At 47.6% G+C, this 27,090-nt stretch overlaps 1 protein-coding gene across 1 annotated transcript; it reads left to right on the top strand.

Annotated features, from left to right (window-relative positions):
* Nucleotides 1-377: 377 nt before the first annotated feature.
* STON1 (stonin 1) lies at nt 378-27,090 on the top strand. Its single transcript, XM_068153660.1, is given in 7 exon segments — nt 378-455; nt 3,984-4,086; nt 5,946-6,110; nt 17,015-18,760; nt 18,762-19,011; nt 22,681-22,883; nt 23,910-27,090. Coding segments are annotated over 4 exon segments (2,223 nt in total). The 5' UTR covers nt 378-455; nt 3,984-4,086; nt 5,946-6,110; nt 17,015-17,065; the 3' UTR covers nt 23,985-27,090.

Below are 27,090 nucleotides of genomic sequence, written 5' to 3'. Positions count from 1 at the left end.
ATCTTCAAGTCCAACCCCCCTGCCGGAGCAGGACCATAGAATCTGGTGCAGGTCACACAGGAATGCATCCAGAGGGGTCTTGAAAGTCTCCAGAGAAGGAGACTCCACAACCTCTCTGAGGAGCCTGTTCCCTTATTCTGTGACCCTTAAGGTAAAGAAGTCCTTCCTCATCTTGAGGTGGATGAAGTGTGCATAAAAAGTTAAATGTATCTCCTATCTCAGACTGATTTGTGTAACAGAGTATACCCCCAAGATCAAAACTGGAACTGATGTGGAATGCAGAAGCGTTTAGGTGCGACTCTAATGTGCATTAGTTTATCAGCATTTTTGTCTTGCAGCATTCATTTCTAAATGTACTTGTGTGTCCTCCCTCACCAGTCAGCAGTGAACAAGCTCAGGAAGAGGCAAGTTTGAGCACTTAAGCTGCCTTAAGCTTTTCAAGGAAGTGTTTTCAAGTAAGTTTTACATACCCCTTAAGTGCCAATACTCAAAAAATAGAACCTTGGAGGGAGAGGGGGGAAATGCAGACTTCTTAGTTTGAATACTGTTGTAGGAATGCCATGAAGGGACAGTAGTATATCACACTTGACACAAGGGCATTAGGAACTGGAACAAGTCAAAATGCCCAACTACCCTGTTTACCTGCTGATAAGGTAGCTCTGAATCAGTTTCTGAGTATCTCAGATGCTCTCAAGTATCTAAGTTTGTTACTGAACAGTGTTGTGCTCTTACGAAACTGAAGCCATCTTCAGCAAAGGAAAATTTCCTTTTTGAGACAAGGTCTTCCAGAAATACAAATTGGAGCTATTTTGTCCCTTGGAAAAGGTCTGTGCATGTTGCTGTGGAATGCACAAAATGAGGGCAAGGAAGTTGCATCAATCCTGAAATTGATGTTGAAAAAAATTACAGTGGAGAATGCTTGACTCCCTAGTTGGTTAGTCAGGAAACTAATGGCAAATAACTGTTGTAAAGTAGGAAGGTTTTTCACAGAACAATACAGTGTAAAGCCAGGGCTAAAGAAAAATCCTAATGCTTTTTGTTGTTGTTGCTTTACTTATACTCAACAAAATGTTTAGCTGTCCTAGATTTCTGAAAATGTACCCCCAGGAACTATTCTGTGTGTTCAGTGAATGAATTGAGCTTTGAGATTGCTCTCTGAAGAACTGCTGCTTCAAGAGTTATGGAAGTACCCAAGAAGCAGTAAATACATGGGCTATTCTAGAAGTCCTTAAGGTCTTACAGGTCAGAGGCGTTCCTGCCTGAAAGATTAACCTCTACAACAGGAGTCTCGGGCTGACACATAAACTGTGCAAGCATCTTATTGCTACTTATTTTGAATTGGTCATCTTCAGTGTTGATTTAAACATGGTGGTGTTTGAAGGCATTAGCAAAAAACATTACAGAGATATTCTTGAGGATGCCTCTGCTTACTGCAGAAGGGCTTGGACTAGATGACCTTTGGAGGTCCTTTCCAACCCAGACCATTCTATGATTCTTCACCAGATCAACATTTCACAAACTGTGGTGCTGGGATCTTCAGGCTGGAAGTGTTCTAGTAGCATTCCAAGCATGATCAGTGGCAAGACTGAAACATTTTGCTTTCCCATTGTTGTTGCAATGTATCAGTGACTTATACAGATCACTTTCTCTTTTACCAAGCCAATTTGTAATCCTAGTGCTTATTCTGCTCTACCTTCCTTTGCTGACAGATGAATTGGATTTTTGGTGGGCAGAGGACTTTGGCCCAGCACGTTTCTTTGGGTACATCAGGAGCCATCACTCTTCAGTAGGCCTCACTACACTGATCCAGGGCATCAGTTGCAAACAGGAAAGGAAGTAAACTTTAACATCCACATACCACCCATCATGAGACTAGAGAAGTTACAAACGGGTTTGGGTGAGCCAAGTGAACTGTTGAGAACTATAAATCCAATGTTATATTAAACTTTGGGGAACCATCTGGCCCTGTAAGCTGGGCACACTTGTTTAATACAGCATGTGTGTAAAGTAAATGGAGAGCACTATCTTGGCAGCAGCAGGGTCATAATAAAAGTAAAGCTTAGTGCAATAAAAGTTTGTAATTGCTACCAGAGATCTGATTGCTTCCTCCCCCAAGGGTTAGGTGCCACTGTATGGAAAATGCTTGGTCTATCTTACTCTGCTCTTTCTGCTTCTGTTACCACTTGCAGTGTTACTCAGCAGTGAATTGAAACCATGTTTGTTTAGAAGGGGCCATGTTTGCCCTAATTCCTGGATATTTCTTTTAATTAGGGAGTTAGGAACTCGCTTTAGCTATAATTGGGTCTGCTGAACTGCAGCTTGATTACAGATGGGGACAGAGAAGAGCTTTCAGGGACCTTTATAAAGCAAGGCCTGATTGGGGCTATGAAAACCACCACATGGAAACTTGCCTGGGGGCAGTTGTCATTGTCTGCCTCTGTGTGTGTAGGCAGCTTTAGACACATCAATGCCAATTCAGAATCACTCAGCTTCTCACAGAAGCTTTGAGTGCAAATACTTGCATCCAGGTCGCTGGGCTGAGCTGCAAAATAAATGTCTGTCTCGTGGGGCCTAATTTGCATGGCAGGCTACCCTGCTACCAGCCCTGTGAGAAACTGAGCTTTTCATATGTGGAAGTGCAGAGGTGGCACCAGAAATCATGCTTTAGATAGACTGCTTTAAATCCTAATTCACCCTCTACATCCAAAACTCTTTGAACTGATGAGAGTAGCTTTTGAAAACCAGGTCTGGTGTTGGTGGGATAAGATAAGGTGCCTTGACAAATGAAAAGGCTTCTAGTCAAAGTTTGAGATGACACAGATTCTCTACATCCTGATGTCTCCACAGGGCTCTTTCCTTGAATCAGCCAAGTGTCCTTTAAAGGCAGCAAGGACCAGGAGTAGCCAGGCACAACCTGAACTTTTTGGGTAGTGCACAGGCTTACTGGCTATGAACTTCTCCAGCCAGGGAGGTGTAAAGCCTCATTTTAATGAAGCTGGGATGTGTGATGGGTGTACATGCAAGGGAGGAACATGTAGGAGGCAGACAGGGAAACCTATGTTTTCAAGTACCTTAGCCTGTGGGGAAAGGAAAAAGATGGGAATTTAGCATAAAAGGAGGCTGTCCTCCAGCAATTAGAGAGATCCCCCAGGGATTCTGCCCTCAGTGGTCTCTCCCTTTATTCAAACAAAGTTTTACAGGCCTCCTCTGTCTCCATTGTGAGCATTAATCTTTAGCCATGGACCACTTCCTTACTGTGTCAAAACTGAATTTATCATCTTCCATAAGCAGCACAGCTTGGTTCTGAGAAGAGTTAAACCCACAAAATTCAGAGGTTTTTCTTTTCTAGTCACTTTAAACACTACAGGCTCTTTCATGAATTGACTTGGAAGCTGGATCGTGGTGGCAAGTGTCTTCTTGCAAACTCTGTGTAAGGTTCATTGCTTCTGAAGTGAAGGCAGGGGCACCTTAAATCTCCACACCCCCTCCTTCCTTTTCTGCTAAAGCTTTATACTGTCATGGGTTCAGCTTGCCAAGCCACACAGTTCAGTAAACCTAATTGTCCCTCTTCTTCATCTGGTTGGAGGCAGGGCTCCTCTAATTCTGACTGGAGTCGCTTGTGTCTTGTGAAGACGCTTCAGGAGTCCTTTCAGGAGGATCCAAAGCAGTAGGAGTTCTCTGCTCTTTTGGGGCAATTTTCCACTGGAAACTGGGGCAGCATCCTTCCAGGGAGAATTTCCTTGTAAATTCAGACTCATGCAGCTGGGACTGAAGTAGGTTTTCCACCTCACTTCCTCATGTCCTCCCATATGGTCACATAAATAAAAAACCCCAGGGTACACCATGGTGTGTATCCCAGACTCTCTCTGGTGAGTAGGTGCTCTCAGTGTAAGAAGCAATGTCTGTTGCTTAAGATAACATAAGTGCATTGTCCTGGTGGTATTTAAGCCATGTTCCAAGCCTTGTGGTGTATTTCTTTGCAGGAACTCCTCTCTCCAGAGGAACTCTGAAACGTGAGGTATCCTGTCCTTTCTTGGTGCTAGGAGGTGTTTCCTCAGAGATAGCTCTGCAGAAGGTGAACGAAAGGTGAGACCTGGTCTGGCAGTGGTCTTGCCACATTGCAGCTTGGTCTTTCTGTAGCTCTGCTGGTTTTTAGGAAGGCTTGGCAATGTTCATGGCCTACCTTGAAGAAAAAGAAGTGATGCTTTACTGAGATTGCAGAGTGTTGTTGGAAATGCTTTCCTTCAGCAGTGACAGAAGTCTTTGCTGTTTCATGGTTTTTGGAGTCACTGCTTATCCCACCTCATACCATTCAACTGACTGGAGTCTGCCTCAACTCAATTACCAGAAGAGCTTTGGCATGACTTTCTAGCAATGTTAAGGGCTAGGGCTGGGCTAAATGAGTGACAGGCACTCTCTATGAAGCTCTCTCTCTTCCCAAAGGGGAAGAGAAAGGGAATAAGGGAGAGCTACTTATGGGCTGGAAAATAAAAACTCATACAGCTTTAAAGAAAATAACAAGAACAACAAAGAAATGCATTCAAAACCAGTATGAAACCTAACACCCCTCATGACAATGATGTCACCATCACCACTGGGAAGTGCAGCCGGCATGGGGGAAGTCCCAGACTGGTCTCAGGGGCAGATGGAAACCATATTGTGGAACACAGGATTCAGAAACACATGGATCAGGATCAAAGGCAGACAGATAGAGTCCTCCTTGGATTCTGGCTATTGAAGAAGAGAGTTTGACCATTATGATCCCTCAGCTTTACAGCAAATATGATGTCCATGGAATGGAATCCCTCGTTGGTCAGTTTAGGGTAGCCTGTCCTGTCTGTTTCTCCCAGCAGGTGCAGCCTGCATCCTCAAGGTAACACACAAGACTTGGCAGTGTCCTTGGTGTGCAGAGAAGCAAGTATAAGCACGAGCCTTTCTGCATACCATTCCTTAGTACTAACTATAAATGCTGTGCTATCACTGCTAGAATCAGACAGTGTCTGTGAAAACATGTTGTGAACTTCAGAAAGTGAAGTCTCTGGAAAGAGAGTGAAGTGAAATCACTAACAGAGTTATGTTATAGCAGCTATAATAGTCTATACTAAATGGAGTTAACCTTCCAGCTCAAAGCAGGACCTCTAAGAACTTAAAAAAACAATTTCAGCAGTCTCTTACATCATGGAAAATCAACCTTAGGTCATCTCTGCCTAGCAGTTTCTTGTATCTTCGCCACAGGCTGCCAACATTGTTCTTTCCAGCCTGTTCCCCAGGAGGTCCCCACCTCCATAAAACAGTGGTAGTTCACTTCTTTCTGTAGCTTCTTCTTCCTCCCCCCTCTTTGACTGCTTTTCCTATCCTTTTGAATATTTTCATGTACTCTTGGGCACACTATTAAGCAGTGTTTCTGGCTGATCTCCACCCTTTCTGAGGGGTTGAGTCAGAATCATTTTGAGTGGAGGATGCCTGGATGATCACTGAGTCTAACCCTTAACCCTACACAACCCAAGCCCTCAGCTTGAGCCCAGGTCCCTCAGCACCCCATCTACATGTCTTTTAAATAGCTCCAGGGACGCTGACTTCACCTCCCTGGGGAGCCTGTTCCAGTGTTTGATAACTCTTTCGGTAAAGAAATTTTTCCTGATAGCCAACCTAAACCACCCCTGCTGCAACTTGAGGCTGTTTGCTCTTCTCCCATCAGTCGATACTAGGGGGAAGAGACCAACAGCTGCCTCGCTCCAGCCTCCTTCAGGGAGTGACAGAGATGGAGGTTTCCCCTCAGCCTCCTGTTCTCCTCAGGAACACCCTCAGTTCCCTCAGCCGCTCCTCCCCACACCTGTTCTCATCTCTATTAAAGCACAGGGTTGGTTTTGGGTTTTTTTTTCCCTTTATTTTAGGTGTCCCTTTTGTGGGCCGTGAACAATGTGGGCACTCTTTTCCCTCTGCAGGAATGGAGGAGGAAATCGTCAGGGACGTTGAAGGAATGCTCCCCGCAGCCGGCGGCCGGGCTGGGGGCGGGCCCGAGGCGCGGGCTCCGCGCGGCTCCGCTGGCTGCTGCTGGCTGCTGCCGCCTCTGCCGGCGGCCGGGGGACTGCATGGCGGCGCCGCGGCGGGTAAGGAGCGCGGCCGCGGGGGCTGCGAGGCAGGGCGGGCGGGACGGCTGTGCGCGCTCCGTGTCCCGGCGGAGGCTGCGCCCGGCGAGCGGACTGGAGCGGCGCAGCGGGTTCCCGGGCACCTGATGAAGGTTCCCTTAAAAGTGGAATTTTCCCTGTGCTTGAGGCGCAGACAGAGGTCCTGGCTTGAAACGGGCCGGGGGATGGGGCGGCTTTGTTTGGGTTTAAGGACGGCATTGAAAGATGGGTATTGGGCTCGAATTTTTCTTTCTTTTAAAAAAAAAAACTTGTTTTCCTTTCCCTTTCTCTTCTCTTTCCCTCTTTTCTCTTCCCCTCGCTCTTCTCTCACTCTCCGTTTCCTTCTCCCACTCTCCCTCTGTTTTCTTCTCTCACTTTCCCTCTGTTTTCTTCTCCCACTCTCCCTCCCTTCTCTCACTCTCCCTCCCTTTTCTTCTCTCACTCTCCCTCCCTTTTCTTCTCCCACTCTCCCTCCGTTTTCTTCTCCCACTCTCCCTCTGTTTTCTTCTCCCACCCTCCCTCTGGTTTTCTTCTCTCACTTTCCCTCCCTTTTCTTCTCCCTCATTCCTTCTTTCTTTTCTCCTTTTCTTTTTTTCTTTCCTTTACCTTTCCTTTTCTCCCTTTTTCTCTGTTTTTTCTCTCTCTTTTATTTTTGTTTCCTGTTAAAATCGTTTTCTTAGTTACCTTTAAAGTGGCAGCAGTGGCAAGGGGCTGCCTTTGTATGAGGTACCCAGCGCTTGGAACCGCTGCAGAGCTCACTGGGGTTTGGGTGAAGAGATCCCACCGGATCGAGTTCCCATGACTTTTGCCTTGTTAGGAGACTAGAGCAGTCAAGATGTGGTGCTGGGATTTTTTTTCCCCCTATTATTTTATACTTGAATGGGTTCCTGGAACTTTCCTCATCTTTTCTGGTGGTTCAGCTGCTGGTGTTAAAACTGTGGATGTAAGCTGATGATGTTTGAAGTTGTTGCTACAGGAATCTCTCCTGTGGTTGTGAGTGGAGTGTGGGGCTTTGGGGAGACAACAGGAGCAGATCCAGAAGGAAGTCCTCACTGAAGGGGGAAGTTTTCAGTGAGGGTTTGTTTTTTTTCTGAAGTATAGGTCTTCAGATGCTTGTGGCAAATAAAAGCACTTCTGGAATGTGCAGGGGGGAAATGCAGACCAAGGTATTTTATGAAAGCCTGGAAAAAAGTTAAGTTGCAGAAGTCTCCATTTACCTTCCCTGGTGTTTTTTTTTTGCTCTGAGGTGCAGCACACTAGAAACCTTCCCTGGTTTCTCTGCAAACAGGCCTTCGCTTTTCTTGGGAGAGTGGTAATGACTGTCTGGAGAAGGGGGAAGAAAAGTTTGGAGCCTGAGGCTCTTAAATATGAACCCTTGAGTTGCTTTGGTTTGGTGGGCTGAAATCATACCTACAGTGAGAAAATGTTACCGAGACAAGAAGAGTTTTGCTTTCTTGACTCTTTGTGTGGGTAGCCACAGGGAGAGGGGACCTTGGGGCAGCTCTTTGTAAGCAGTTGAGCACAAAAGTACTTGGTAAAACAGAGAACATGGCTGGAGTTGTAAATCACAGCACTGGGAAATTGTGCCTGAAGGCAGGTGTGATGTCCTTGTTTCAGTCTGGGATTTGTTTCTTCTTTTCCCCATCTCCTTGTGTGCAGAATGGTTTTTTTTCTATCCCATTATGATAAGCTTAATTGCTGCCCAAATCCAGATCTGTAAATAGCAAATTCATATAAAGTTAAGTTTTGCTCTGTGTGAATGTGAACTCCAACAAGCAGTGCATCCAGTGGCATGAATAGAGATGCACTATCGTGGGCAGTGTCTTGCACAATGTTTTGGTAAACAAGATTGCTCCTGTCCAGGGCTCTTTATCTTTGGCTTTTGGTTGGTATAAATAGAAGCTGAAATCTTCTGCTTCAGAAAGCTAGGAAACCCACAGATCTAGCTTCAAAAGTTTGGGTTTTTCCATAGAATACCAGGTTGGAAGGGACCTCAAGGACCATCTAGTCCAACCTGTCAGGGTAAGAATATAATTGAAATGAGATGGCCCAGCACCCTGGGCCTTGAAATTGTAATGTAGGGGAATCCACCACCTTTCTTGGGAGTTTATTTCAATGTCTAAGAGTTCAAGTTGTGATGTGTTTTTTTTCCTGGCATCCAGTCTGAATCTCCCCAGTAGCAACTTGTCCCCAGAACCCCTTGTCTTTACCACAGCTTTACCCAGTTTTTGGAGAGGAGCCCAGATGAAGCTTTTTTTAGGTGACTGCACTGTGAGTTCTGCTTTCTGACATGACTGTCATCAGTAGCTATTAAAAATCCCTCCAGCCAAATAAACAAGAATAAATTGTGACCCTCCTTCTTATCAGTGCTAATGTTCTTGTGAGGCTTCAAGTCAAGGAGAAGGGGACTGGCCTGCAGTTGAGGAGAGGGCTGGTCTGTCAGAAAATGTTTCCAATAGCTGTCTTCAGATAGAAGAGCTCTGTCAATCTCACCTCATGTGTTGGTCTGCAGGAAGTGGTTGTTTGTTGGGCACTAAAGCATGAGATCATTTTGAATGTGGATAAAAATAAAAGCAACAGGATAAAGCATGCTGTCATTCAGGGAAATTGCTAAATACAGTGTTTCTCTGAGCTTCCCCACTTTCCACTATTCACCCCTGAGACTGGGGCAGGAGTTTGTGAAGTGTCCTTTTGTGTCGTGTGTTCTTTGTGGTGCTTTATCCATCGCTTCCCTTGCACACAGCAAACACCACCAGAGAACCAGGTTTGAATTTCTTTCTGACCATGAGCAGTGTAGTATTTTGAAGTGAGCTGTGAGCCAAAGTGTTCAGCTTCTTTTTGTTTTGTTTTGTTGTTTTCCAGTTAGAGGGCTGCTTAATCCTTAAACACACCCCCCACAACCCTCCCTCCCTCCCCCTCAAACAACCAAAAGAACCCACCCCAAACACCAAAAAAAAAGAAGAGGCTGTTTGTTTTGCAGGACTGGGACAGCCACCCATAACTGCATTCCTGGTGCTTGGTAAAGTATTAGAACTCTCTGCCCTTTCCCAGAGGGAGGAGTTTGGAATGTTAAAGTACTGCAGTGCTGCCGTGACAAGAGTGCTTTCATGGGATGTTTGTGCTTTCCTAATGATAACAGATTTCCCAAACACAGATTAAAAATTGCTTCAGAAGATGCACTGACATTCCATTAACTTAGTGACCTGCAGAAGCACTGTAAATAACAGTAGATTTGTTTTCCTGTCTCTGGCCACAAGGCAGAGCACTGCCATGAGGGTTTGTTGGCTTTTATTTTTTTTTCCATTAAAAAAACAACAACCAACCCCAAGCCTTCTGGACAGCAAAATGTCAGCTTAGTGTCAATAAATAGTTTACATGAGACTTTTCTGCAGCTGTCCACTGGCTGGCTGAAATCTGCCTATGCAGTCACTATGGTGATGCTGAGGAGGACTGTGATTCAGGGAAGATAAAGCAGGGCTGGCTGAGTAAACTGAATGGGAGTGAGAACAGAAGCACCTTTCAGGGGTGCACCAGTGCTGCTCCCTGCAGCTCGACAGACCAGCAACCTCTGCCTCCTTCCCTACCCTGTCCGTCATCTAACTGGGGGGTTTCATTTCACAGAATCACAGAAGGGACCTCCAAAGATCATCCAGCCCAACCAAACCAAATGCCAGAGCAGGATCACCAGATCACACAGGAACACATCCAAGCCCCCTGGGCAGCCTGTTCCTGTGTTCTGTCACCCTCACAAGGAAATGTGATAGGTGTTCAGTATGTAACCCCTTTGTTCCTTCTGTTGTGAGACATTGGAACAGGCTACCCAAAGAATTTGTGGACACTTCATCTCTGGAAATGTTAAAGAGCAGGCAGGATGAGGCTTTGAGCAGCCTGGTCTAGCTGGAACCATCCCTGCCCATGGCAGTGGGATTGGAACTAGATGTCTTTAGGGTCCCTTCCAGCTCAAGCCATTTGATGATTCTATGTGTTGGTGCCCTTAAAAACATTGAGTTTTTGATCCTTTGGTATGCAAGTACCAACCACTTGTCTGTGTACTCCCCTTGGAAGGCAGAAGCAAGAACCAGCCAGAGGAATTTGCATGAGTTATGCTTGCCTTTGCTCTGGGGACGTGCACGCTGTCAAAAGCTGAAAGCTTTTCTTCCCCTCAGCTCTTGGGGCCCAGAGTAAGGAATTCCAAATTAAATAGATTAGCTGAGAGTCCCAAACTTCTCCCAGCTGTGCTTGAGCCCCAGAGTGTGAGCAATGTAAATACAGTTTGGCATTCCCCTTGGTAGTTGGTGTCTATTTTTGGACTGTTACACCAGTTGCTTATTTTCTAGGAGTAATGATATGAGTAATGCAGTGGAAGGCTTCGTCCAGGTATCTATCCCAAACCCAAGACATTCCTGTTTTCCAGCAGGTGTGCCCTTTTGCCTGTGCTTACTTCAGAGCTATAGGTTGGAGAACTATTTTTTGTGTGTGTCTAGGAGAGGTAGAGCATAGTTAAATAAAAGTGCAGCCAAATATGAGGCACATGGACTGCCCAGGGAGGTGGTGGAGTCGCTGTCCCTGGAAGTGTTTAAGGAAAGATTGGAGGGGGCACTTGGTGACATGGTGGTGTTAGGTCATAGGCTGGACTTGATGATCTCAGAGGTCTTTTCCAGCCTCAATAATTCTGTGAAATAAACATAAATCAAGCAGGTAGAAGGTATGCTCAAGTTTTCTGTTGATTCTGTGACAAGTCAGCACCCTCAGCTAGCTGAGGACCAAGTTGTACCTGGATTGCAAGTACTGAAGTCAATACCTTGAGTTGCACCTTGGAGCAAGTAGCAAGTTGTTATTGCTGTTCCACTGTAGGAAGAGGTAAAAGGGGATACCCCAGCAAAGCACAAAAGCTGAGCTGGGTTTTTTTTCCTGCAGGTATAATCTGGGATTTTGTGGCCTTCTTGTATCTGCAGGGGGCTACAAGAAAGGTGGGGAGGGACTTTTTAGGGTGTCAGGGAGTGATAGGACTGGGGGGAATGGAGCAAAGCTAGAAATGGGTAGATTCAGATTGGATGTGAGAAAGAAATTCTTCCCCATGAGGGTGGTGAGAGCCTGGCACAGGCTGCCCAGGAGGGTGATAGAAGCCTCATCCCTGGAGGTTTTTAAGGCCAGGCTGGATGTGGCTGTGAGCAACCTGCTGTGGTGTGAGGTGTTCCTGCCCATGTCAGGGGGCTTGGAACTGGCTGATCCTTGAGGTCCCTTCCAGCCCTGCCAGCTCTGTGATTCTATGATTTTCAAAACAATGCAGGAGCCACTAATAGCTGCAGCCTATGAAAACTGTCAGTAATGGGATAGGATTTTCCTTGAGGTACTAGAATGAAGCAATTAAGCCACAATGACTGTTTACTAGATACAGAGGAACTGAATTGATCTGATAAATGGGAAGGTGGTTTTCAGGCAGAGGAGGATGAATGGAGTCGCAGCTTTTGGGCTCGCTGGAACTGCTGCATTTTGGATCATATTCCTTTATGGTTTGTTATGAAACAACATAAAAGCTGTTATTGCAGCCAGCTTGCTTTGTTAGCAGTTTGCAGGGTTCTAAAAATGGCATTTCCTGTTGCATATTTGAGCAAGCTGCCACACGTGCTTGTAATTTAGATGTTAGGGCCCCTGTAACATGTGGGACTGGAGATCAGTGGCATCTTGTATCCTTTTCCATGGGTTACATTTACAGTGGTCCCTCAGGAGCCTTTTGGAGACACAACACATCTGTCCTGAAGCCTGCATTTGCTACAGTTTCGAGGGAGAACATCCTAATTCTAAAGAAGGAATTCAGAGCACTAAGTCAGACAAAAAAAGAACTTGAGAGACAGCATCACTTTATAGTGTTGTGCAGATGTAAAAGCCTTGGAGGACAAGCTACATAAAGACCAATCCTGGATGAATCATAGAATGGATTGGGTTGGAAGGGACCTCCAAAGGTCATCTAGTTCAACCCCCTGCAGTCAGCAGGGGCATCCTCAACTAGATCAGGCTGCCCAGAGCCCTGTCGAGCCTCACCTTGAATCTCTCCAGGGATGGGGCTTCAACCAACCTCCCTGGGCAACCTGTTCCAGTGTTCCACCACCCTCATGGTGCAGAACTTGTTCTTAACATCTAATCTAAATCTGTTCTTCTCCAGTTTGAAGCCATTGCCCCTCGTCCTATCACTGCAGGCCTTTGTAAACAGTCTCTCTCCATCCCTCTTATAGAATCACAGGCCCTGTTCAGGTACTGGAAAGCCACTATTAGTTCTCCCTGGAGCCTTCTCTTCTCCAGGATGAACACCCCCAGCTCTCTCAGCCTGTCCTCATAGCAGAAGTGCTCCAACCCCCTGATGATTTTTGTGGCCCTCCTGTGGACCTGCTCCATCAGGTCCTTGTCTTTCCTGCATTGTGAGCTGCAGAGAGTGGTGCAGCCCAAATCCCATGAGAATCTGTATTTCCTTTTATTAGCCTGGCCTTAGAGAAACAGCTTTTAAAGAGCCAGCTGTGCTTTTTCCCTCCATTCCTAGCAGTCAGCTTCGGGGATCAGTGAGCAGTAGCAGGGGAACCACTATCTCTAGTTCAACCTACAGTAGTACAAATCCATCCTCCTTGCATGTGTGTTTTTATTAACATCAGGATCATTTCCTCTCTTCTTTTTCTTTGTCAAAACATGTATTTGGAACAGTAGTGAAAGGTGAAAGCTACAGCCTCTGATAGGTACATTGAAGGTATTTCACTGCAGGTGAGAGCTCCATCTGGGAAAGTAATTTTCTTGAATGACATTGACTGAAGTTAAAGAGCTGGTAGGTGAATTTCAAATCTCCTTCTTTTGTTTGTTTTGGAACAGGAAAAAAGCCTGCAAATAGGCTGTAACATCACAGTTACAGTAACAGGCATAGGGGAAAACAAAATTCAACATCTGGAAGCAATGAAGGATGCTGAAGAAGTTCATTCTTAACAAGAAAGTGAGACAGGCTGCAAAATGTATTTGTGACTGTAAACAGCATTTGTATTGTACTTACATTCCTCTGAAATGGTTTCTTTTTCAGTGTCATATCTCAGGGTTTGGTTATTTGCCCCTTCAAGTGTGGCTGTGGTCACACAAATGTTCAGCAAGGCCAAGTGCCAGGTTATCTGCCTAGGTCACATCAGCCTCATAGTAAGCTACAGACTTGGGGATGTGTGGTTGGAAAGCTGCAGCTTGGAAAGGGGCCTGGGGGTATTGGTTGACAGTCAACTGAATATGAGTCAGCAGTGCCCAGGTGGCCAAGAGAGCCAATGGCATCTGGCTTGGATTAGGAACACTGTGGCCAGCAGGGACAGGGAGGTGGTCATACTCCTGTGCTCAGCACTGGTGAGGCTATACCTCAAGTTCTGTGTTCAGTTCTGGGCTCTCACTACAGGAAGAACATTGAGGGGCTGGAGCAGGTCCAGAGAAGGGCAAGAAGGCTCATGGAGGGCCTCCAAGGAGCATCTGAGGGAGCTGGGGATGTTCAGTCTGGAGGAGGCTGAGGGGAGATCTCATTGCTGTCTACAGCTACCTGAAAGGAGGTTGGAGCGAGGAGGGGGCAGTCTCCTTTCCTTGGTGCAAAGGGACAGGACCAGAGGAAATGGTTTCAAGCTGCAGCAGGGGAGGTTCAGGCTTGAAGCTAGGAAATTTTTCTTCCCCTTGGAATGGTCTGCCCAGGGTTGTGGTGGAGTCCCCATCCCTGGAGGTGTTTAAGCAGTGTGTGGACCTAGCACGTAGGGCCACGGTTTAGTGTTGACCCTTCAGTGCTGGGTTGAGGGTTGGATTGAATGATCTTTGAGGTCTCTTCCAGCCAGATGTGTTCTGTGATTGTGTGAACAGCTGTGTCTCCTCAGGCTGCTCGACTCACTGTCATTTCCACTGAGCTTCACACTGCACCAGGCCTGAAGCCCCTCCAGACAGAAAGGCTTTGTCACCCGTCCTTCAGTGTGGTTTTTGGGGTCACTTATCTCTTGTGAAAGCCAAAAGAGTTTTTAATGGCAGCCTTTGAGGCAGCCTCCTAATGCTCTTTATTTAGCACTGTGCCCAGTGCTCCTGGCTGTGGGAGGAAAAGGCTGTGCTCTGAGTGAGCATCACGTAAGCTGCTGTTAACAAACAATGCTTCTGAAGGTGAAGCAAAGTCTGAACTCTTGGGAGATTTCCCACTCCAGAAATAATCAATGTATACTGCTGAAGGAGCAATGCTAACAGCTGGAGGGAGAGGAGAAGGGTGTGGGACATGAGGAGAAACGTATGACCAAGTCAAGAGACCAAATAGATGAGATTTTTTCTTTCCACTGCTGTGCTTGATGAAGTGATTGTGTGGGTGAAGGATACACTGGCAGTTGTGTGTGTCTGAGCTATGGCAGTCATTTGGGACTTGTTTGCTCCTTTTCTCTCTCTAAGTGCAGAGGAGAGTGCTTATCAAATAACTAGCATAGTGCAAATGTTTGTACTGAACAGAAAAGTCAAGGCTTCAGAAATGGATGGACCAGAGTCCTACTCCATTTTGTCCACCTGCAGAGCCCTCAGCACAAGAAGGAAATGGATTTGTTGGAGAGGGTCCAGAGGAGGGCCACAAAGATGATCAGAGGGCTGCAGCACCTCTCCTGTGAGGACAGGCTGAGGGAGTTCGGTGTGTACAGTCTGGAGAGGAGAAGGCTCCAGGGAGACCTTATAGCAGTCTTCCTGTACCTGAAGGGAGCCTACAAGGAAGCTGATGAGGGGCTTTTTATAAGGGCCTGTGGTGATAGGAGGAGGGGAATGGTTTTAAACCAGAGCAGGACAGATTCAGATTGGACATTAGGAAGAAGTTCTTCACCATGAGGTTAGTGAAACATTGTAATGGATTGCCCAGAGAAGTTGTGGATGCCTCATCCCTGGAAGTGTTTAACAGCAGGCTGGATGAGGCTTTGAGCAGCCTGATCTAGTGGGAAGTCCATGGCAGGGAGGTTGGAACTAGATGATCTTTAAGGTCCCTTCCAACTCAAGCCATTCTCTGATGGTTTTCTGATTGTTGTCAGTACTTAAAAGCATGCAGTACCATGGAAGGGGATTCAGCAATGAGTGCCCACAAGGTTCTCAAGGAGGATGCTGTGGGAGACTGTGTCAAAGGCTCTACTAAAGTCCAGGTAGACAAGGCCCACAGCATTTCCCTCATCCAGCAGCTGGGTCACTAGGTCATAGAAGGAGATCAGGTTGGTCAAGCAGTACCTCCCCTTCATGAACCCATGCTGGCTGGGCCTGATGCCACTTGTAATGACTTGTAGCCTGCAGATTCCACTTTGCAATGTGTGGTGGGTTGAAAAGTAACTTTGCCAGAGCAGCTCAGGTGGAAGCAAATGGGAGCTGTGTTTTACAAGCAGAACTACAATCTACAATGGAGTGCAGTGAACAGGTACAAAAAATACAACAGTTACTATATTTACAGCACAAGAACCCACCTGGTCAAAGACCAGGGGAAGCTACTAGCTTCTCCCTCCCTGCTCCCCCCCTTACCTCCTCATACACAAAAGGGACAAGAGAAAGGAGCAGAGAGAGATTTAGTTAGTCTTAGCCAAAGCAGTGCAGCCAAGCTCAAGCAAAAGCAGGTCAGTGTCTCCCAGCCTGAGGAAGCAAGAAGAGGGATCTGGTTTTGTACAACTAGCCTCAGTCCCTTATCTCTCCAATGGGAGTGTTTAGAACTATCAGTAATTTACTTTTTTAACACCCAGTAGTGATTTATTTACATTTTGCTGCTTTCTGTTCAAGCTCTGTGAAAATTTCTTAAAGGCATAGCCTGAAACCACTACATCATCTCTAGAACTGAAGCGCTCTCAGAGTGGCTGCTCTCAGTTCTGTGCTTACAGGCTGTAGTGTCATGCAGTTCATGACCTCTCTCTCTGTGTGCCCCGAGGGGAGTAGCTTTACATCGCTGGTGCCCAACCTTAATGAAGGGAGTAACATTTGTGCAGGTGGCTTTATCTCTAGGAACGCTGCCTGCTTGTGTGCTTTCAGGCAAATGGGAATCAGTTCTGACACAGCAAGAATAACTTTTTGTCACATGAGTGATGTTTGCTTGTACCCTGTGGTGCTGCTTTGTACTTGAGTCCTCCTCACTCATTAGCAATCTATTGTTTGCTGCTTCATCAGCCAAGACCAGTGGGGAGGAAGAACTTGGGAGACAACATACTCTGCATAAGGATTTGCATTCCAGTGTGTGAGAGGGACCTGCAGGGAAGTTGGGGGGGACTTTTTATAAGGGCCTGTGGTGATAGGACAAAGGGCAATGGTTTAAACTAGAGCAGGGCAGATTTAGACTAGTCCTTTACCATAGTAGAGGGTGGTGAGACACTGGTACAGGTTGACAGCAAAGCTGTGGGTGCCTCACCCCTGGAAGAGTTGAAGACAAGGCTGGATAAGACTTCAGGCATCCTGCTCTAGTAGAAGGTGCCCCTGCCCATGGCAGGGAGTTTGAAATCAGGTAATCTTCAAGATTCCTTCCAACTGAAGCCATTCTGTGATTATGTAATTTAGAACCATGAAGGCAAGACTAAATATTTACTGCTTGCAGTCCTGCTCTGAGGACATCTAGCTGAGCTGATTAACAAAGATGCTTTGTTGGCTGAAGTGCCATTTGTTAATTGGCTTGAAGACCTGTCCTTTTTCCAGGCTGCCAGCCAATTCAGTGCTTAGCACATGTGTGTATTGTGACTTGACTTTGTGTTCCCTTAGTGTTTTATCTCTGGTGGATGCTTGTAATCTGCCTCTCCACAAGGACATATCACTTATCCTTAGGGCTAAGTTGTTTACAAGTCCAGTTTTGTAAGGGTTGGGTTTGTTTGGTCTTTCAGGAGAACTTATCTCTGCTGATGTCTGTTGTTTCTTTGTAGATGGTGTGCGGGTGATACAGGTGTGCAAGTGCCCCAAGTGTCTCCTACAAGATGTGTTCCACAAATCCAGCAAACTGGGTCACCTTTGATGATGAGCCTCCCTTCCAGTCATCTCAGAAATCAGCTGATAATCAGAGTACTTGTAAAGCCAATGGCCTTAAACTCAACCTCAGTAGTGTGCATGAATCTTCAAGTAGGTCATCTTCTATAGGCGGCACTCCACTCTCATCTCCTATAGTTGACTTCTACTTAAGTCCTGGGCCCCCCAGCAACTCTCCACTTACTACACCTACCAGAGACTACCCAGGAAGTCCATGCATCCCAAAGCCTGGGATTCACATCCTTTATCCTATCCCTGAATGGCCACCAAATGTTAACCTTCTTCCCTCGCCTGAGGGTTGCTCATCCCCGGCCTTGCAGAAACCCAGCAGCTTTGCTTTGAGTGCTTTGCCTGACGACCATCCAGCTAAGACTTTGGTCTCCAAATCAACTGATGAAGGAAGCCCTAATCCTTCAGGAAGCTATGAGGAGTCAGGAGAGTTGGCATCAGCACCAGGGCATTTCCCATACTCTCAGGGTGACTGTGCTTTTTCCAGTCCTTTCTGGAAGGCAGGCTGCTCGCTCGGCACATCTCCAGCTAGTGCCAGCACGCACAAGAAGGACAAAGCGCTTGACAGGAGCAGTTCCCACCCTAAAGACAAAGAAACTTGCCACGACCAGAAGAGCCTCAACCAGGGCTCCTTCAGCTACATCTGTGAGAGGCTGGAACACCTGCAAGCCGACAGCTGCACCGCCGCGGGAAGCTCACCCACCTCCAGCGCTCACACGTGGCACGAGCTCTCGCCCGCTGTCCCGCGCAGCCTCTTCAGGAGCCAGCAGGCAGAGGGGTGGCCCTTCATGATGAGGATACCTGAGAAGAAGAACATGATGTCGTCTCGCCAGTGGGGCCCCATTTACCTCAGTGTCCTGGCTGGAGGCGTGTTGCAGATGTATTACGAAAAGGGCCTGGAGAAACCTTTCAAGGAGTTGCAGCTGCAGCCGCACTGTAAGCTGTCTGAACCCAAGCTGGAGAGCTATAATGTCTTGGGAAAGATCCACACCGTGAAGATCGAGTGCGTGTCGTACACAGAGAAGAGGAGGTACCATCCCAAAGCAGAAGTGATCCACGAGGCAGAGGTGGAGCAGATGTTAAAGCTGGGCACCACGGACTACGACGACTTCACCGATTTCCTGGTCACGGTCGAGGAAGAGCTGATGAAGCTTCCTGCCGTTCCCAGACAAAAGAGGAGCTACGAAGAGCAAGAAATGACTCTGGAAATAGTGGATAACTTCTGGGGGAAGGTCACTAAGGCAGAAGGAAAGCTGGTGGAGAGCGCCGTGGTCACGCACGTTTACTGCCTGTGCTTTGTGAATGGAAGTGCTGACTGCTTCCTGACCCTGAACGACCTGGAGCTCCAGAAGCGGGACGAGCGGTACTTCGAGCAGGAGGGCGAGAAGAAGTGGATCGAGATCCTCGACTGCCATTTCCACAGCTGCGTCCGAGCGCAGGAGTTCCGGCAGTCGCGGATCGTTAAGTTCTCCCCCCCAGATGCCTGCAGGCTGGAGCTGATGCGCTTCAGGACAGGGTACACTGGGCAAGACCTTCCCTTCTCTGTGAAGGCCGCGGTGGTGGTTCAGGGAGCCTACGTTGAACTTCAGGCTTTTCTGAACATGTCCTCAAGCGCTGCGGCCCCCGCCGCCGTTACCCGCCGGCAGGTGCTGTGAAAACGTCATGATACGCTTTCCCGTCCCCACACAGTGGATCAAAGCACTTTGGACCATGAACCTCCAAAGGCAGAAGTCCCTCAAAGCCAAAATGAACAGGAGGACGTGCCTTGGTGCTTTACACGAGGTGGAGTCGGATCCCGTCATACAAGTCTCAGTTGGAACGGCCAAATACGAGAGTGCCTACAGGGCTGTGGTGTGGAAGATAGACAGGCTGCCAGAGAAAAACTCAAGTAAATCGGTTGTGCTGTCAAAGGAAGGGCCTGGGGGCACCTCTGTTTTGCTTTTATGCTTCTGGGCCTCTATCAGCTTCCATAAGGAGGGTTTTCAGATGAATGTTGGTGTTGAGAGAACATGGAGGAACCTTTTAGGCCTTATCTCCCCATCTCTCCCCCTCCCCATCTCTCCTCCTCTCCCAGCTCCTTCCCCACACCCTAGGGTGGATCCCATCCAGTCCTGTAGCTTTGTGTGTGTCTAAATGGTCTAGCAAGTTGCAAACCACTTCTCATTGGAGCCTGGGGGCCTTATTCCTTTCCCCTTCCCCATCTACCAGCTCAGGGGCCTGGATACCCAGAGAGCAAGTGCTCTTGCTGCGAGAGACTGAGGCAAAGGCAGCACTGAATACCTCAGCCTTTCATCATCCTTTGTCATAGTGTTTCCTCCCATGTCCATTAAAAGATGGAGATTCTCCTTAGCTCTCCTTCTGCTGGTGATGTATTTATAGAAACATTTTGAGTTACCTTTCTCAGCAGTGGCCAGATGAAGTACAAAATGATGTGAGTGGCTGCTGAGCAATGGGCAGCAGGGAAGCAGAGGAGACAAAGCATTGGCAGATGGGCTAACACAAGGCAGGGAACTAAGCCAGAGCTAAAGCTGGGGGGAGACAAGTGTTAGAGAGAGGGTAGATGAGGGCAGGCAGTATGGGAGGGGTTAGGAGGACTGGGAAATGAGCAGGGAAGGCAGAGGAGCTGATGGAGAGCTACATGAGAACTACTAAGCAGAAGGAGAATCTTCAGGTCTTCCAAATCTGTAGACATGGGTGTCCTGCACTCCAGGCTTCAAGGGTTTGTGCTGTGCTGCTGTGAGCTGTGTGATTTCTCAAGGCTTGCAGAACTGACTCTTTGGGTAGCCTTGAAGGTTCTTTGCTATTTAATGTGGGTTTGCTTCTGCAAAATCAAGGTGGCAGTTTTGAAGAAGGTTATTGAATCTTCCAGAGTCCTTAATTCCTTGCAGTTGCTTCACCTCAAGACTTGATATGCACAGTTAGTTTCAGATTTATACTTGAAAGTCAGAACTGCTTTGTGGGTTTGTTTTACTGTTTAATGTTTTTGTGTCCTTCTACAGCTTTCCATTATCTTCTATCCAGTAGCTTAAACTGTTGACATTTGAATAATTCCTCTGGCTGGTACCTGCAAAGCTTGAAATGTTCCTGGGTTTGAAAAAGCATTTTGGGGGTAATACCTCCTGGTCGAATTTGAAACATCTCTCTCAGTTTTCTGTAAGCAGTTAAAAGAGTTTCAAAGTAGCTCTGACCCACAGTGGGCTGAAATAGTCTGCAAGAAGGCAAATCCATGGAAATGTGTCAAATGTCATGATGTGTTTCTTGCAGGGAGAAAGATCACAGAATGTTAGGGGCTGGAAGGGACCTTGAAAGGTCATCCAGTCCAGCCACCTGCCAGAGCAGGGATCACCTAGAGGAGGTCACACAGGAGCATGTCCAGGTGGGTTTTGAAAGCCTCCAGAGAAGGAGACTCCACAACCTCTCTGGACAGCCTGCTCCAGAGCTTTCTCACCCTCACAGAGAAAAAGTTTTTCCTTATGTTCACATGGACACTCCTCTGCTCCAGCTTGCACCCATTGCCCCTTGGTCTGTTGGACATCACTGAGCAGAGCCTGGCTCCATCCTCCTGACACTGCCCTTCACATCTTTATAAGCATGAATGAGGTCACCCCTCAGTTTCCTCCTCTCCAAGCTAAAGAGCCACAGCTCCCTCAGGCTTTCCTCAGCAGGGAGATGTTCCACTGCCTTCAGCATCTTTGTGGCTCTGCCCTGGACTCTTTCAAGCAGTTCCCTGGCCAAGGCTTTTGCATTCAAAAAGCCTCAAAAAAGGAAAAGGAAGTATTCCCTGTGGTTATATTGTAACTCCATTTATAGGCATCAAAAGTGGTGCCCATCATAACTGAAACAACCAGCCTGGGGGTCCTAGTGGATAGGAGGTTGACCATGAGCCAGCAATGTACTCTTGTGGCCAAGAAGGCCAATTCCATGCTTGAGTGGATTAGAAGGGCTGTGGTCAGTAGGTTGAGAGAAGTTCTCCTGCCCCTCTACTCTGCCCTGGTGAGGCTGCATCTGGAATAGTGTCCAGTTCAAGAAGGACCTCAGGGAACTGTTCAAAAGAGTCCAGCACAGAGCCACAAAAATGATGAAGGGAGTGGAACATCTTCCTTATGAGGAGAGCCTGAGGGAGCTGAGGCTCTTTAGCTTGGAGAAGAGGAGCCTGAGAGGTGACCTCATTCATGTTGATAAACATGTAAAGGTGAGTGCCAAGAGGCTGGAGCCAGGCTCTGCTCAGTGATGCCCAGTGACAGGAGAAGGGGCAGTGGGTGGAAGTTCAGGCATAGGAAGTTCCATGGAAACATGAGGAAAAGTTTTTATCCTGTGAGGGGGACAGAGCACTGGAAGAGGCTGCCCAGGGAGGGTGTGGAGTCCCTTTCTGGTGATACTCAAAATCTGCCTGGATGTGTTCCTGTGTGATCTGGTGTAGGTGATCCTGCACTGGCAGGGGGGTTGGATTGGATGATCTTTTGAGGTCCCTTCCAGCCCCTAACATTCTGTGATGGCTTGGCTTCATAAGCCTTCCTCAATCAAAGCTCCTTGAGTGCTCATCATACAGGTGAGAAAGGGCTTAAATAGTGTGAGCAGATGCAGCAAGGTTAGGTCACTGTGTGTGCTGTGTGCCTGCCCAGTGGCAGTGTGTACCTAGCTTCATAGGTCACTGTGTGTGCTGTGTGCCTGCCCAGTGGCAGTGTGTACCTAGCTTCATAGGTCACTGTGTGTGCTGTGTGCCTGCCCAGTGGCAGTGTGTACCTAGCTTCATAGTTCTGCTGATCTTTTATTTGGTTCAGCTTTTTGGTTGTTATTGTTCAGAGGGGGAAGGACTTCTCAGGATCTCAGGTAGTGCTAGGACTAGGGGGAATGGAATGAAGCTGGAGGTGGGGAGATTCAGGCTAGATGTGAGGAGGAGGTTCTTCACCATGAGAGTGGTGAGACCCTGGAATGGGTTGTCCAGGGAGGTGGTCGAGGCCCCGTCCCTGGGGGTGTTTAAGAGCAGGCTGGATGAGGCTCTGGCCAGCCTGATCTAGTGTGGGGTGTCCCTGCCCATGGCAGGGGGGTTGGAACTAGATGATCCTTGTGGTCCCTTCCAACCCTGAATGAAACTATGAAACTATGAAACTAAGAATTTGCAGCAGACAGAAGAACCTTTGCAGTCAGCAAACAACCAGAGCTGTGTTCTCTTAGAATCACAGAATGGTCTGGGTTGGAAGGGGCCTCCAAAGGTCATCTAATCCAACCCCCTCTGCAGTCAGCAGGGGCCTTCTCAACTAGGTCAGGCTGTCCAGAGCAGTCTGTTTCATGTACTGGAAGGTTACTATTAGATCTTTCCAGAGCCTTCTCTTCTCCAGGCTGAACAACCCCGGCTCCCTCAGCCTGTCCTTGTAGCAGAGGTGCTCCAGCCCCTTGATAATTTTTGTGGCCCTCCTTTGGACCTGCTTCATCAGCTCCATGTCCTTCTTATATTGAAGGCTCCGGACCTGGACACAGTCCTCTTGCTAGCAGATGGCACTGTAGACAAAGAAAAGATAAGTAACTGATGGTGGGGTATTTTTGTTTCTTTTGCAAGGTTCAGATCATCCACACAGCCTGTCTTACAAACTGGAACTGGGATCAGACCAGGAAATACCATCTGACTGGTATCCATTTGCTACTGTCCAGTTTGTGGTCCAGGACACCTGTGCCTCAGGAACAGAAGTCAAGTCACTGGGCATAGAGAGTGATCTGCAGCCCCAGAAGCACGTGGTTCAGAAAGCTTTTTACAACTGTCAGGTATGTCCAAGCTGGTTTCAGTGCTTGTTTGTTTGTTTGGGTTTCTTTCTCTTTGTCGTCCACCCCACTCCACTATACAGGATTTGCTTTGTGTTCTGAACATGTCTTTATGTATTTGTTATGCTTTGAGCCCTGGTGCCTTTACAGACCCTAAAGGTGTGGGCCAGAGAGTCCAGCCCAGTGGGTGGACACAGGAAATGATGTTATTTCATTTCCAGCATGCCTGCATCTAGCCTTTAGAAAGGGACAGCACAAGCTGCCTCTGCTCTTTGCCTCTCCCTGCTCCCCTCCCAACTCGGCTCCCTTGTCTCCAGTTTGGTATGGGAGAGGGGTTTGGCCTTGAGCACCTTGCTAGAAGCCTGGGCAAAGCTGAAGTTCTAGCTGCATCAATTTGGGCCTGGTGTGGGGGGTGGACAGTAGCAAGGAAGAATGGGGCGGGGGTATTTGAGGCCTAGGCTGTTGCCTTGCTTTAAGAGGGAGGTTTGTGTGAAGCTTTGGCCTAAGGAGCTTCTTGGAGAACCATGGCCAAGGTGGGCTGTGTACTTTATATGCTGTGTACTGTGTTATGTCATCATGAATAGCACTTCCATCTAAACTTCCCAATTCTACCCAGTCCAGCCAGGAGGGTTTTTCCTTTGACCCCTTTGGGAGGAGGTAGAAGAGCATCTGTCTTGCTCTAAACTAAGGCAGTATTTGTGATGATGACTTGGGTTTTTTCCCTTTTTGCAAAAGAAAGATAAAACAATGCAATAATTCCTTGGCTGACCAAAGGTGATGCTGACAAACACAACTGCAAAGGCAGCCTTGCTTGGCTGTCCTTTTTTCTCCCCCTCAGGCTGAGGTATTTCTGGGAGCAGTGGGATCAAAGTATGTTGGGTCTGGGAAGGTTTTGATCCTGTGACAAAGCTTTTCTTCATGCCCTTGATGCAGCTGTACTCTCATGCCAGGCTGTTTGCTAATTCTACCTGGTTTTCATTTGTTTGGGTTTCTCTCCCCCCCCCCCTTTTGTTTGTTTCCTAACTACAGGTTGAAATTGAGAAGAAGTGGATTAGGCTTGATGGAGAAGATCCAGACAGAGCTGGCAACTGCCTCATGCAGTAGAAGAGGACAGGAGGCACCATCCTGGGATATGAGTAGGAATCCATTTCCATAGGAAATTCTATTGTAAGAAGCAGCACAGTGACCTAGTTTAGGATAAAAATGGTCACTGAATTTGTCTCTTCTATTTTCAGAGCTTTTGGGTTGGATTCTGCCAATCAGTACTTGTTTGCCTGGCCTGTGTTCAAGTAAACTTCCTGTCAGGGGAAGCAAGGTCTCCTTGTAAAGGGTTGCAGGATGTGAGCACTTAATTGACAGACTGTAAAATATGCTGTTTCTGTTGTGTGTCTGGGACTTGGGAATGATCTCATACTCCATAGTGAAACCTAATGGCACTCCTCAGAGTTCCTGGCACTTGGATATATAATACTCAGCAACCCATTTGGGTGCATTCCAGTGTGATCTGGTATAGGTGATCCTGCTCTGGCAGGGGGATTTTGAGGTCCCTTCCAGCCCCTGGTGTTCTGTGGTTCAGCAATCAAACTGCTAAAGTGCTTCTATGCAGACCAGCATCAATGCAAGGGCCAGCAGAACCAGGTGGTGTTTCAAAACTGAAGTCCTCTTGCTAGAGATGAGCAGGACATAAGATTATTCTCATCAAGAGCCTCAATTAATGAGCTGGAAACTGAGTGATGTAATTGGTCAAATGGGACCAATTCCTCTGCAATAATAATATTGTCTGTAATATTTTTCTGTTGCTGTGAGTGTTTCCTCCCCAGCACTTTATAGATTCACTCCAAGTAATCTCTTGGGCAAAAACCCATATGGCAGATGTGGCTGCAGTTTCTCTGCCAGCATCAGACAAATCTTTTTCACTACTGCAGCAAGTGAGACAAGAGTCAGAGCCTCAGCAAGCTTCAGTCAGTCCAGACTCACTCAATTTGATGAAGCTTGGAGGATTTACACCAGCAGAGGGGTTTCCCCACAAACAGAGGTGACAGGTGAGACAGTCTCTCCATGCATGGGGAGATTTTCATGCTACTGGCTCTAAAGATGTTTTCTGTGGAAAATATTGCAGGAATGGACTATGGGAGGGAGAAGTGAAGCTGTGACGCTTCAGCAGGCAGCTAACTGAGATGTCTGTCAATGTGTTAGGCCTGTTTTCAACAACCTGTTGGCACTTAAGAATCATAAAATTGTCAGGGTTGGAAGGGACCTCAAAGATCATCCAGTTCCAACCCCCCTGCCATGGGCAGGGACACCTCACACCACAGCAGGTTGCTCACAGCCACATCCAGCCTGGCTGCAAACACCTCCAGGGATGAGGCTTCCACCACCTCCCTGGGCAACCTGTTTCAGTGTCTCACTCTTACGTTGTCCTACCCCCAGACATCAGAGTGGGTGAACTCTCCCATGAGGACATGGCTTGTGAATGCAAGCTGCACCTAGCTGTTTATTGAGGGCCTCATCCACGTGGTTGTCTTGGTCAGGGGGCCTGTAGCAGACCCCCACTATGATGTCACTTCCCATTGCCTTCCCTTCAGTCCTCAGCTGTCAGTTGTCACCTCTTCTTCTGTCCCCAGGTAGAGCTCCATGGACTCCAGTTGGTCTTTGCTGTAGAGGGCCACACCCCCTCCCCTTTTTCCCTGCCTTTCCTAAAGAGCTTGTACCCATCTAAAGCCACACTCCAGGCCATGGGAACCATCCCACCATGTCTCAGCAATGCCAGTAACACCAGAGCCCTGCAGGCATGCCCAAGTCTGTAGCTTCTCTTGTTCTCCATGCTCTGGGCATTAGCATAGAGCCATTTAAGTTGGGGCTCCCTTGAAGTTGGTTTACTGACTGGGGGTTCCCTTATCCTGCTCTTCAAGTGTTCCCTTCACAGCCTGCAGCCCAGCTCCAGGCCCAGGGTGACTATTAGTGCCATTGGCTTTGATGTGGGATGGCTTGAGCACCCCTTCCCCTAGCAGCTCTAGACTAAAGCCCTCCTCACTGGATTGGAAAGCTTGTGGCTAAGGATGATCTTCCCCTTCTCTGAAGGATGGACCCCCACTGGCCCCCAGCAGACCAGATCCCTGAAAGTAAGCTTTGTGGCTCAGATAGCCAAAGCCCTGCCCTCTCCCCCTGTCCATTTAAGAGGGGGAGTGATAGAGCAGCTGTGGTGGACATCTGGCATCCAGGCCAGGGCTGAACCACCACACCAGGACACCACTCCCTCAGCCATTTAGGAATTTTTTCCTATTCTGTCATCCCTTTCAAACTCCAAATCCTTCCCTGCTGCTCTCAGTGCCTTGTAAATCCTTCTTGATGATCTTTAGGTTGCTCACTGCAGTGTTGTTGCTGCCCAGATGAAACAGCAGCAGTGGATAATAGTCAGTGGGATCTACAAGGTCTGGCAACCTCTGTGTTGAATCCCTGATGGAGTTGCCTGGTGAGCAACTCACCTCTCTAGCTTGCTGGTAGGACACAGGTGGGTGCCTCTGTGCCTTCCAGAAGAGGTCATTCACTGCTCTTCCCTGCTCCTTTTTTCTTGATGGCTGCAGTAGTTCTATGGCAGGGAGCTGCTCTGGCTGGCTCACCGGGGCCTGTGAGCCTACCAGATGCAGGCTCCTTGCCCTGCTCTGTCTGCAGAGCCTTGAATGCATCCTGCAAGGTCACCTCAGGCTCTGATGGAGGTTTCTTTGTCCTGCTAGTTCTAACCCTTGCAGTTTGCCATTCCTCCCTCTTGCTGCCTTTCCTTGTTTCTGGCTGTGCTGGGGGCAGGGCAGATCAGCAGCTTTTATTTTTGATGCTGCTTGTTTGTGGTTTTTTTCCCCCCTGCACATTCAGTATTCATTGTCCAAAAGCACACCTGAAAGGAAGAAAATCCTGTCATGCATTGCTTTGGTTTTACCTGATGAACCTTCTTAGCTGCAGTATTGGGATCCACACCTCCTATTTCACCTTGATTTGTCTTCTTTGTTGTTGACTAAAGACAGCAACTAACTGCTGCAGGTAGTAGTTCATAGCTATGATTTTTGTATGACTCTGAAGCAGTGCTGTTAATGGGAGAATAAGAATTTTTATGTGGGCCTTTGGTCCCTTTCAGATTGGAAACACATCATGTTGATAACCTTGTAATTAACCTTTTGTAGACTGCATATTGATTCCCAATAAAGAAACTTGTATT

Source organism: Melanerpes formicivorus, unplaced genomic scaffold (assembly GCF_026170545.1).
Source record: "Melanerpes formicivorus ecotype bairdi unplaced genomic scaffold, bMelFor1.0.p_v2 SCAF_26, whole genome shotgun sequence".
In the NCBI taxonomy this organism is placed as follows: domain Eukaryota; kingdom Metazoa; phylum Chordata; class Aves; order Piciformes; family Picidae; genus Melanerpes; species Melanerpes formicivorus.
Note: the sequence above shows the minus strand (reverse complement) of the source record. Positions and strands in the feature narration are given on the sequence as shown.